Below are 11,761 nucleotides of genomic sequence, written 5' to 3' on the forward strand. Positions count from 1 at the left end.
TTCACCTTTCAACTTCCCGTGTGCACTGCTTCGTTGCATTTTTAGGCCGCACCCCACATACTGCCAGCAGAGTGCAATAGTGACTAATAAAAGTGTCTTGGCCAGCTTCTATCCAACAAACAAACGTTTTCTTTTTGTATGGGAGGGAACTAAAATGTTATTTAGTTATGAGAAATAGTTCTTATTTTGATACAGATGTCAGGGTAGATATTGAAAGACATTAGAAATGACACCTCTTGTGCTTTGCCTGTCGTCTTCGCAGATGTCTCAAAAACACAGAAGAGACTTTCCAGTATTAGGTTTCCAATATCATAAATCATTGTTCTAAGAGTTAACCTTTGTATTTCACCATTTTAACGTATGATTTTTTGGGTTTATAGCTTCAGAAATATCAAACGCAATACAGAACAGCATAGAGCAATGTGATATCGACACATAGTTCAAAAAAAGTTCGTAATGGAAAGGTCACATATTTAAAAATGAATTGCAGTGCATATAAATATTTTTAGAAAAGATTCAAGACTAGAAATACCAAAATCACCCAACCAACAAACTGGTCCATTGTAAGAATGTAGTTTGACATTCTTAAAATTAGTTAACATTCTGTCGTAACATGAGGTACGAATGCTTTCATCAGCCACAAGATAGGAATTCTTTCTGCATAAAAGTGTGAGCTGATGGACAATCGATACATTCGTGCAAGTGGAATACTCAAAAGAATAAGCATATCGATAAATTCAGAATGGATTGCTCTACAAAAACATATCAATCAACAGAAGAATGTGCTAAAATCATTAATCTCCAAATTATTGTATAAATAGAAGTGGAAACACTCAGAGTCCACTCCAGACAAATAAATAAATATTAATTCAGGTTTCATTCCTTCCCATTCACCCAAATGCTATAGGAACAATCTTGGCACTCGCTTGGCACTCACTCATTAAAAGTGCAGAGAATTAAAACTTCACATTTACAGAAAATAAAAATAAAACCCTGTAGACACTTCTATTGAAGATCCCAGATTTCTTCAATACATTATCAACATTTGGCAGGAGGGCCTTTTCAAATTCCCAAAGCTTTTTGTCTACAAACAGTTGTTCCTTGGTGAGGCTTCCTTGTAGGGGCCCTCTGACATGCACAATTCTGCACACATCTGGCGGTACCCTATAAGTACCTCCATAATTCTTTAGGACTGAGTGCACAGACGTCTGCACTACCTGCCTGGGATTGGCAAGTATCTTGGTAGGATTAAAAACGTGCTTCCTGTCTGGCTCTCTGTAGACATGTTCCAGGATGTTGATCCCTGGCACCTTCTTCCACTCTGTGCGGTTGAACCGACCGCTCTCATCAAACTGGCTTTTCGGGAAAATGTGGTTCTCAATGAGAAAAACAGCCACATTTGGTTGTTGGTGTTGGAGGTCTTCCAGGAGCAGATGCAAGTTTGCGTGTTGGTAAGGCATAATGATCTCATCAATGTCATTTAGCAGCACATACCGGGACCTGTACATGTTTCTGTAGATGCACTCATTAAGAGTAGTCAGTTGACCATAGTATTGCATGTCCCCCCCGTGCTTTTTGAAGTTCCAGCCTTTGGAGTGGTTGAGGAATTGGTCTATTGGCCATTGTACAATTTCCAGCATGCCCTCCTCACTGTAGTAATGCAGCACCTTCTCAAGGTCTGGACCACAGCTGGTGTTGTAGATAACCACTCTCTGAATACCCAGGAGCCTGTACACTTCCATAGCCTGTACAAACTGAAGGACATTGTTATAGCTTGCAAATAGGTTGGAGATGCAAACTGTAAATTCATATGGGAAGGCTTCCTCTTGCCATTTCTGGTTCTGTATTGGTAGGAAGTCTATGTTGCTGTCCACCTTGTCTGGCAGGAGAGAGAGTGTGACATGTGTGGCATCGCAGTTTGGTTTATTTTTACACAGCACATCAGTAGTCCCATATGAAAATCCTAAATTGTCACTGTGCATATCTATTTCTGCTTGAGTGGAATAATTGTTTCCACAACAGAAAATACAAAACAGTGGCTGCAGGTGGTCTCTGTTTAAGATGCTAATGATCCGAGTTGCTCCCTTTACCCTGTGGTCTTTGAAGGCAGAAACCATTAAATGTTTTGAGTTCTTAACTGGGGTTATAGTTTTCTGTTTTGAGTTCTTAACTGGGGTTACAGTTGTCTGTTTTGCGTTCTTAATTGGGGTTATAGTTGTCTGGCTTGAGTGTATTGGACTGTCATCATTATGGATAATTGTGTCATCATGTACATAAAGGCTTAAGCTGAAATTCTTACGATTCATCCACATGGCATTCGTTAATACAAAGATGACTGTAATGCATAATTGCCATTTCAATAACATTTTTTTCTCCATGTAGAACCAGCTGATGTCTTTCAAACCTGCAGCAGGAACGAAAAAAGTAATATTACATAAAACAAAGTTCTGTTATGTCAGACATCCAATATCCAACATTTATGTACCATTTGTATACCACTTAGGACAGAAAGTAAGCTCATGGAAAACACAGATAAATGGGCTTCCTCAAGGCTCAGTTCTCTCTCCGACCCTGTTCAATGTATACACAAACGACCTGCCCATCACCAGATCCCGCAAATTCATCTTTGCTGATGACATCTGTCTGGCAACCCAAGTGTCTGACCTGGCCTCTTTGGAGCAGGTGCAGCAGCTCCCACACTGCGCACCTCAGCTCTGGGCCTGTCATATTCTGCAGCAGAATACTGCGCCACTGTCTGGTCCAGGTCACCCCACACACACCAAGTAGACACCCAACTAAACAACACTATGCAAATCATTACTGGGACTATCCGGTCAACACCGGTCACCTGGCTCCCTGTCTCATCTAACATACTTCCCCCCAATATCAGACGAACTGAATTCACCTATAGGATGCTCCAAAAGGTCCACTTACCAATCCATGCCGACATCTACAACCCAACACCTACATCCCAAACAAACATCTAGTGTCAGACCCGACCCAACCAGTCCCTGGCACCAAGCTCCCGAGGAGACAGTGATAAGAAATAGAAATAAGCGGTCCCACAGCTTCACACCAAACGAAATGAAGATATTGTTTGACGTAGCGCTCAATAAAGAAACATTATTTTCCTCGGCTACTTCCGATAAAATTATAATGTCAAATTCCCACGTACTAAAAACAGATTCAGAAGAACAATAGGAAAATATAATCCAATTAAAGAACAAGTAATCTTCAGGACCGTGGCTTTGTTTCTCATGGTTTGTCCAAATGTTCATGCCCGACGAAAAAAAAGCATTTAAAAAAGTTCAAACATAGGCGGTCACTAAACCCCACGATATGAATTAGATTAGCCTATTTCGCGTTGTTCAAACTGTAATTGATGCAGTTTCCTACAGCGTTTTGAACAACGCTGTTTTCATATTATTAGTATTTTATTATTAGATGAATTTCAACCACGAGTATAACGCCATTCTGCATCGACAAGCAAGTGCTACCAACCTTGTGAAGCCTGAGTGAGGACGTGAGTATTTCCATCCGTACGTAAGCCTTCTGAAGAACCCCAGAAATGTTTCACTTTTAAATGCTGATTAAATATATTTGAGGAATGAGGAAGAGGTCTGATTATCAAATCAGAAGCAGCGAAGGCTACTCGTATTTCTTTGGTGGTGACTCGGAGGCTTATTCTGAAGCTAGATCATTTAGCTGTAAAGATGACTTAGATCTGAGGTGTGGCCCAATAGGGATGTTGGTGCCTTTTGTGATCTTTTGAAAATTTCACGTATACAACGCCCCTATTGATTGATTGTTCATCTGCGTCCAAACGGTAATGAATGAAGACAACTACGTGATCACAATACTAGCCTACTGGAGGTGGCAAAGCAGCTAATTCGACGAACGGGTGCAATGTAACTTTTAATCTTCGTGTTTTACGCAGACACAATACAAAGTTGAAGCAAGCCAGACAAGGTCTGGTATCGAATAAAGTGTCAGTGAATTGATAACCCTGGCGTAGAATTCAGCTATTTCAGTTACCAGCTGTTTCAAAACATAGCTCGAGATGGTCAAACTATGTTGAGTATGGAGCTGGTTGAACTGGTCAACCAGCTACCGGCTGTTTCAAAACCTTACCTAAGCTGTTTTTTGTTGTTGTTGTTGTTGATGTTTTTTGCAGGGTTTAAAAAAAAAAAAAATTCAGCAGGGAAGTGTCATATCTAGGCTAATTTAAAAACCACTAACCTTGCGTGTCCCAGGCATTTACCTTAACCACTACACTACAGGCCACCCTTGGGGGTTTGTAATCAGCCTAACCTGCATGTCTTTGGACTGTGGGAGTACCCGGAGGAAACCCACGCGAACACGGGGGGAACATGCAAACTCCACACAGAGAGGCCCCGGCCGACCGGGATTCAAGGCGGCAGTGCTACCCACTGCATCATCCGTGCCACCCCTATATATATATACAGTCATGGACAAAAGTATTGGCACCCCTGCAATTCTGTCAGATAATGCTCAATTTCTCCCAGAACATTGTTGCAATTACAAATGTTTTGGTTTTAATATCTTTATTTGTTTGGCTTGCAAGGAATAGACAAAAAATAGAATAGACAAAAATCCAAATCAGATATAATTTTACACCTAAATCAAAAAAGGGCCGGACAAAAGTATCGGCACCCTCAACTTAATATTTGGTAGCACAGCCTTTAGAAAAAATAACTGAAAACAATCGCTTCCTGTAACCATCAATGAGTTTCCTACACCTCTCTACTGGAATTTTGGACCACTCTTCTTTTGCCAACTGCTTCAGGTCACTCAGAGTCAAACTGCTTTTTTGAGATCTCTCCACAGGTGTTCTATGGGATTCAGATCTGGACTCATTGCTGGCCACTTCAGAACTCTCCAGAGCTTTCCCTCAAACCATTTCTGAGTGCTTTGAAGTGTGCTTTGGGTCATTGTCCTGCTGGAAGACCCATGACCTGTGACGGAGACCCAGCTTTCTGACACTGGGCCCTACATTGCACTCCAAAATTCTTTGGTAGTCTTCAGATTTCATGATGCCAGTGCCAGTCCAGTGCCAGAGGCAGCAAAGCAACCCCAAAACATCCTGGAACCTCCACCATATTTGACTGTAGATACTGTGTTCTTTTCTTTAAAGGCCTCATTTTGTTTTCTGTAAACATTGCGTTAATATCCTTTACCAAAAAGCTCTACTTTAGTCTCATCTGTCCACAAGACGTTCACTCAAAAGGTTTTTGGTTTCCTCAGGTAAGTTTTCGCAAACTCCATTGTGGACAGATGAGACTAAAGTAGAGCTTTTTGGTAAAGGATATCAACGCAATGTTTACAGAAAACAAAATGAGGCCTTTAAAGAAAAGAACACAATCCCTACAGTCAAATATGGTGGAGGTTCCAGGATGTTTTGCAGTTGCTTTGCTGCCTCTGGCACAGGACTCCTTGACTGTGTGCATGGCATCATGAAATCTGAAGACTACCAAAGAATTTTGGAGCGCAATGTAGGGCCCAGTGTCAGAAAGCTGGGTCTCCGTCACAGGTCATGGGTCTTCCGGCAGGACAATGACCCAAAGCACACTTCAAAGCACTCAGAAATGGTTTGAGGGAAAGCGCTGGAGAGTTCTGAAGTGGCCAGCAATGAGTCCAGATCTGAATCCCATAGAACATCTGTGGAGAGATCTCAAAAAAGCAGTTTGGAGAAGGCACCCTTCAAATCTGAGTGACCTGGAGCAGTTGGCAAAAGAAGAGTGGTCCAAAATTCCAGTAGAGAGGTGTAGGAAACTCATTGATGGTTACAGGAAGCGATTGTTTTCAGTTATTTTTTCTAAAGGCTGTGCGACCAAATATTAAGTTGAGGGTGCCAATACTTTTGTCCGACCCTTTTTTGATTTAGGTGTAAAATTATATCTGATTTGGATTTTTGTCTGTTCTTTTTTGTGTTTTTTCATTGCAAGCCAAACAAATAAAGATATTAAAACCAAAACATTTGTAATTGCAACAATTTTCTGGGAGAAACTGAGCATTATCTGACAGAATTGCAGGGGTGCCAATACTTTTGTCAATGACTGTATATATAGGGACACAAGCTAGTGAGATTAGGGTCGAAGTGATTGTGAAAAAAATAAAAATAAAAACAAAATAAAAAGCAGGCAACTGACCACATTACCCTAACAAATATCTGGGTAGAAAAGATACTTTTTACACTGGAAAAATAAGCATATTAAAGTTTAATAAGTTTCCCCTTAAAGCAGAAGGGGTTGCAAGTAAGTCTGTATGAAGTTTGAGGTTTTGCCATCTGAAGTCCTTTCAAAAAGAAGACCTGCAGGAAGGCTGTACTCTACCTTCTGCTTTCTCTACTCTTGCTTTTCTAGTTCACTGTCCTTCTGGCCTTTGTGTTCACAACACTGCTTCCTGCTTCATTACATTCACCTTTCAACTTCCCGTGTGCACTGCTTCATTGCATTTTTAGGCCGCACCCCACATCCTGCCAGCAGAGTGCAATAGTGACTAATAAAAGTGTCTTCTTTCCAACAAACAAACGTTTTCTTTTTGTATGGGAGGGAACTAAAATGTTATTTAGTTATGAGAAATAGTTCTTATTTTGATACAGATGTCAGGGTAGATATTGAAAGACATTAGAAATGACACCTCTTGTGCTTTGCCTGTCGCCTTCGCAGATGTCTCAAAAACACAGAAGAGACTTTCCAGTATTAGGTTTCCAATATCATAAATCATTGTTCTAAGAGTTAACCTTTGTATTTCACCATTTTAACGTATGATTTTTTGGGTTTATAGCTTCAGAAATATCAAACGCAATACAGAACAGCATAGAGCAATGTGATATCGACACATAGTTCAAAAAAAGTTCGTAATGGAAAGGTCACATATTTAAAAATGAATTGCAGTGCATATAAATCCATCCATCCATCCATTATCTTAACCCGCTTATCCTGAACAGGGTCGCAGGGGGGCTGGAGCCTATCCCAGCATACATTGGGCGAAAGGCAGGAATACACCCTGGACAGGTCGCCAGTCCATCGCAGGGCACACACACACTCATACCTACAGGCAATTTAGACTCTCCAATCAGCCTAACCTGCATGTCTTTGGACTGTGGGAGGAAACCGGAGTACCCGGAGGAAACCCACGCAGACACGGGGAGAACATGCAAACTCCGCACAGAGAGGCCCCGGCCGACGGGGATTCGAACCCAGGACCTCCTTGCTGTGAGGCGGCAGTGCTACCCACTGCACCATCCGTGCCGCCCAGTGCATATAAATATTTTTAGAAAAGATTCAAGACTAGAAATACCAAAATCACCCAACCAACAAACTGGTCCATTGTAAGAATGTAGTTTGACATTCTTAAAATTAGTTAACATTCTGTCGTAACATGAGGTATGAATGCTTTCATCAGCCACAAGATAGGAATTCTTTCTGCATAAAAGTGTGAGCTGATGGACAATCGATACATTCGTGCAAGTGGAATACTCAAAAGAATAAGCATATCGATAAATTCAGAATGGATTGCTCTACAAAAACATATCAATCAACAGAAGAATGTGCTAAAATCATTAATCTCCAAATTATTGTATAAATAGAAGTGGAAACACTCAGAGTCCACTCCAGACAAATAAATAAATATTAATTCAGGTTTCATTCCTTCCCATTCACCCAAATGCTATAGGAACAATCTTGGCACTCGCTTGGCACTCACTCATTAAAAGTGCAGAGAATTAAAACTTCACATTTACAGAAAATAAAAATAAAACCCTGTAGACACTTCAATTGAAGATCCCAGATTTCTTCAATACATTATCAACATTTGGCAGGAGGGCCTTTTCAAATTCCCAAAGCTTTTTGTCTACAAACAGTTGTTCCTTGGTGAGGCTTCCTTGTAGGGGCCCTCTGACATGCACAATTCTGCACACATCTGGCGGTACCCTATAAGTACCTCCATAATTCTTTAGGACTGAGTGCACAGACGTCTGCACTACCTGCCTGGGATTGGCAAGTATCTTGGTAGGATTAAAAACGTGCTTCCTGTCTGGCTCTCTGTAGACATGTTCCAGGATGTTGATCCCTGGCACCTTCTTCCACTCTGTGCGGTTGAACCGGCCGCTCTCATCAAACTGGCTTTTCGGGAAAATGTGGTTCTCAATGAGAAAAACAGCCACATTTGGTTGTTGGTGTTGGAGGTCTTCCAGGAGCAGATGTAGGTTTGCGTGTTGGTAAGGCATAATGATCTCATCAATGTCATTTAGCAGCACATACCGGGACCTGTACATGTTTCTGTAGATGCACTCATTAAGAGTAGTCAGTTGACCATAGTAATGCATGTCCCCCCCGTGCTCTTTGAAGTTCCAGCCTTTGGAGGGGTTGAGGAATTGGTCTATTGGCCATTGTACAATTTCCAGCATGCCCTCCTCACTGTAGTAATGCAGCACCTTCTCAAGGTCTGGACCACAGCTGGTGTTGTAGATAACCACTCTCTGAATACCCAGGAGTCTGTACACTTCCATAGTCTGTACAAACTGAAGGACATTGTTATAGCTTGCAAACAGGTTGGAGATGCAAATTGTAAATTCATATGGGAAGGCTTCCTCTTGCCATTTCTGGTTCTGTATTGGTAGGAAGTCTATGTTGCTGTCCACCTTGTCTGGCAGGAGAGAGAGTGTGACATGTGTGGCATCGCAGTTTGGTTTATTTTTACACAGCACATCAGTAGTCACATATGAAAATCCAAAATGGTCACTGTGCACATCTATTTCTGCTGGAGTGGAATAATTGTTTCCACAACAGAAAATACAAAACAGTGGCTGCAGGTGGTCTCTGTTTAAGATGCTAATGATCCGAGTTGCTCCATTTACCCTGTGGTCTTTGAAGGCAGAAACCATTAAATGTTTTGAGTTCTTAATTGGGGTTATAGTTTTCTGTTTTGAGTCCTTAACTGGAGTTACAGTTTTCTGTTTTGAGTTCTTAACTGGAGTTACAGTTGTCTGTTTTAAGTTATTAACTGGCGTTATAGTTGTCTGGTTTGAGTGGATTGGACTGTCATCATTATGAATAATTGTGTCATCATGTACGTAAAGGCTTGAGTTGAAATTCTTACGATTCATCCACATGGCAGTCATTAATACAAAGATGACTGTAATGCATAATGTCCATTTCAATAACGTTTTTTTCTCCATGTAGAACCAGCTGATGTCTTTCAAACCTGCAGCAGGAACGAAAAAAGTAGTATTACATTAGAAAGTTCTGTTATGTCAGGCATCCAATATTCCAGTCACTGATAATTTGTGAGTGGAATTTGAAGACAGATTTCCTGAGATTGCACTTCTCAACCTCCAACATTTTAATCCAAGTCAAATTTGCGTGTCACTGAATGGAAATTTGTTCATTTAAATTTGCCATAATATGAGCAGCACCTACATGTATCTTGAATTTAAGTTGTACAATGTTGTAAGCAAATGGCATTAATGTTACTTGTGATTTACCATTACCATTACATTATTTACATAACTTCACATATACTGCAGATATATTGTATGAAATAGTACATTAAAATTAATCTGTTTTAAATGTGTGTTTCATAGAATGAACCTCCTCTGTGCAATATTCAAAATTACCTGTTTGTTTGTTTGTTTGTTTGTTTTGATAACGCCAAGCGAATCCGTAAGTATTGCGCGTCTCCGCTTTGAAAAGTGTAGAACTTGCACACAGTTTAAACGTCTCAGCTGGAGGGAATTAAATATTTGAAATATACGTAAGCCTACAAATGACCTCAATTTACCTAGGATCCCTGAATGGGTAGGCATTGTTGTCAGAATAACGAGGCGATTCCCAGCATTAACTACTCGACAATTATATTCCGATTTACGATAATAACAATCTAATTATATTCATGTTTAAATATAAACGACCTTGCATACAGCCTACTATTTAATCACAATTGATTGTTAAAGTATTTTTTTAAGCCTAAGGCTGTACATTTACAGACCAAGGCCGCGTTTCCTGATAACGGTGTCTCTTAGCATTTTACGAAGACTCGAAATGTATACCTAACTAAAGTTGCTTACTATTCTAAGAGTGTTCCCCGAACTATCACTTAGGCGGTTGCTTAACCTCCTAAGACCCGCACTCTTTTTTGGTATGCATTTTTAATTTCTCTGTGCTATTTGGGCTTATTGGGACCTGCTAAGTATAAAAACTAAGCATCATCTTTTGACATGATGTAGTTTTGAGAAAAATGATGTCCACATATGTGGACTCTAGGTCTTAAGAATTAAGTATTTTGGTTGTACAGCCCAAAATGTGGAGTCCACGCATGTGTACGCCAGGTCTTAGGAGGTTAAGGGATAACTTCTACGTGCGACGTTACTAGGCCCATCGACTCGCTCTAAGATTATGCACCACATGCAGCGACTGTTTGACTGAGTTATGAGATAAAGTAGTGTTATTTATTAATAAAACACTGCAGGAATACTTCGAAATATTGCATTTATCACGAGTGCAGGGAACGTATTAATAGAATTAAAACTTACAAATTATCCAACCGTATATATAATTTTCGCCCAATTATATACACGGTTAGTGATACGGTTTGTGGCTACGCCATCTAGCAATACGCCTTCTTTGGCATGTCATATTTTATTTACATTATTTTAATATCTTTGTCATGGTGGCTTAAATGACTTTGTTGATTTGCCAGAAGCACCATCACATTACTGGTGTAATTCAGTATTTTCTCTGATTAGCTGACGTTTTCAATAAAAGCGCACCAAAAAGCAAAGCGCACCAACACGAAAACAAATGAAAACAAAATGAGATATGGCGGGGGGGGGGGAAAACAGAAATAAGCGGTCCCACAGCTTCAAACCAAACGAAATGGAGATATTGTTAGACGTATCGCTGAATAAGGAAACATTATGTTCCTTGGCTACTTTCGATAAAATTATAATGTCAAATTCCCACGTACTAAAAACAGATTTAGAAGAACAATAGGAAAATAGAATCCAATTAAAGAACAAGTAATCTTCAGGACCGTGACTTTGTTTCTCATGGTTTGTCCAAATGTTCATGCCCGAAGAAAAAAAAGCATTAAAAAAAGTTCAAACGTAGGCTGTCACTAAACCCCACGATATGAATTAGATTAGCCTATTTCGCGTTGTTCAAACTGTAACTGATGCAGTTTCCTACAGCGTTTTGAACAACGCTGTTTTCATACCAAATAACAAATTCATTATTAGATGAATTTCAATACGGCAAACCACGAGTACAATGCCATTCTGCATCGACAAGCAAGTGCTACCAACCTCATGAAGCCAGAGTGCGGACGTGAGTATTTCCATCCATACGTAAGCCTTCTGAAGAAACCCAGAAAAGTTTCACTTTTAAATGCTGATGAAATATATTTGAGGAATGAGGAAGAGGTCAGATTATCAAATCAGAAGCAGCAAAGGCTACTCGTATTTCTTGGGTGGTGACTCGGCGGATGCTTATTCTGTAGCTACGCAGATCAGTTAGCTGTAAAGATGACTGAGATCTGAGGTGTGGCCCAATAGGGATGTTGGTGCTTTTTGTGTACTTCTGCAAATTTCACGTATACAACGCCCCTATTGATTGATTAGCCCTGGTTATGGGTATGCACTTTGTTGTACGTCGCTCTGGATAAGAGCGCCTGCCAAATGCCAATAATGTAATGTAAAATTGATCTGCGTCCAAACGGTAATGAATGAAGACAACTACGT

At 40.3% G+C, this 11,761-nt stretch overlaps 1 protein-coding gene across 4 annotated transcripts; it reads right to left on the reverse strand.

Moving 5' to 3' along the window:
• Positions 1-295: 295 nt before the first annotated feature.
• On the reverse strand, positions 296-11,520 carry LOC133141306 (beta-1,4-galactosyltransferase galt-1-like). Of its 4 annotated transcripts, XM_061261828.1 has the most exons (3): positions 11,327-11,520; positions 8,013-9,228; positions 2,178-2,404 (listed from the first exon to the last, which is right to left on the reverse strand). In XM_061261828.1, exons 2-3 carry the CDS (start codon positions 9,200-9,202, stop codon positions 2,296-2,298), a joined length of 1,299 nt encoding a protein of 432 aa, XP_061117812.1. In that variant the 5' UTR covers positions 9,203-9,228; positions 11,327-11,520; the 3' UTR covers positions 2,178-2,295. The 4 variants fall into 4 exon arrangements, with proteins under 4 accessions (XP_061117809.1, XP_061117810.1, XP_061117812.1 ...); XM_061261825.1 differs by lacking the exon at positions 11,327-11,520 and having other exon boundaries at positions 296-2,404; positions 8,013-8,138; XM_061261826.1 differs by lacking the exons at positions 8,013-9,228; positions 11,327-11,520 and adding an exon at positions 3,502-4,511 and having other exon boundaries at positions 296-2,404.
• Positions 11,521-11,761: the final 241 nt, after the last annotated feature.

This window comes from Conger conger, chromosome 11 (assembly GCF_963514075.1).
Source record: "Conger conger chromosome 11, fConCon1.1, whole genome shotgun sequence".
NCBI classification, from domain to species: Eukaryota; Metazoa; Chordata; class Actinopteri; order Anguilliformes; family Congridae; genus Conger; species Conger conger.

Bases quoted from the DNA above. Each gene is read 5' to 3' on its own strand.
- LOC133141306 (XM_061261825.1), bottom strand. From the start codon at position 8,076: ATGTCTACAGAGAGCCAGACAGGAAGCACGTTTTTAATCCTACCAAGA. The intron at 2,405-8,012 runs GCAGGTAGTGCA...TTCCTGCTGCAG, and splicing joins AAGATACTTGCCAATCCCAG to GTTTGAAAGACATCAGCTGG.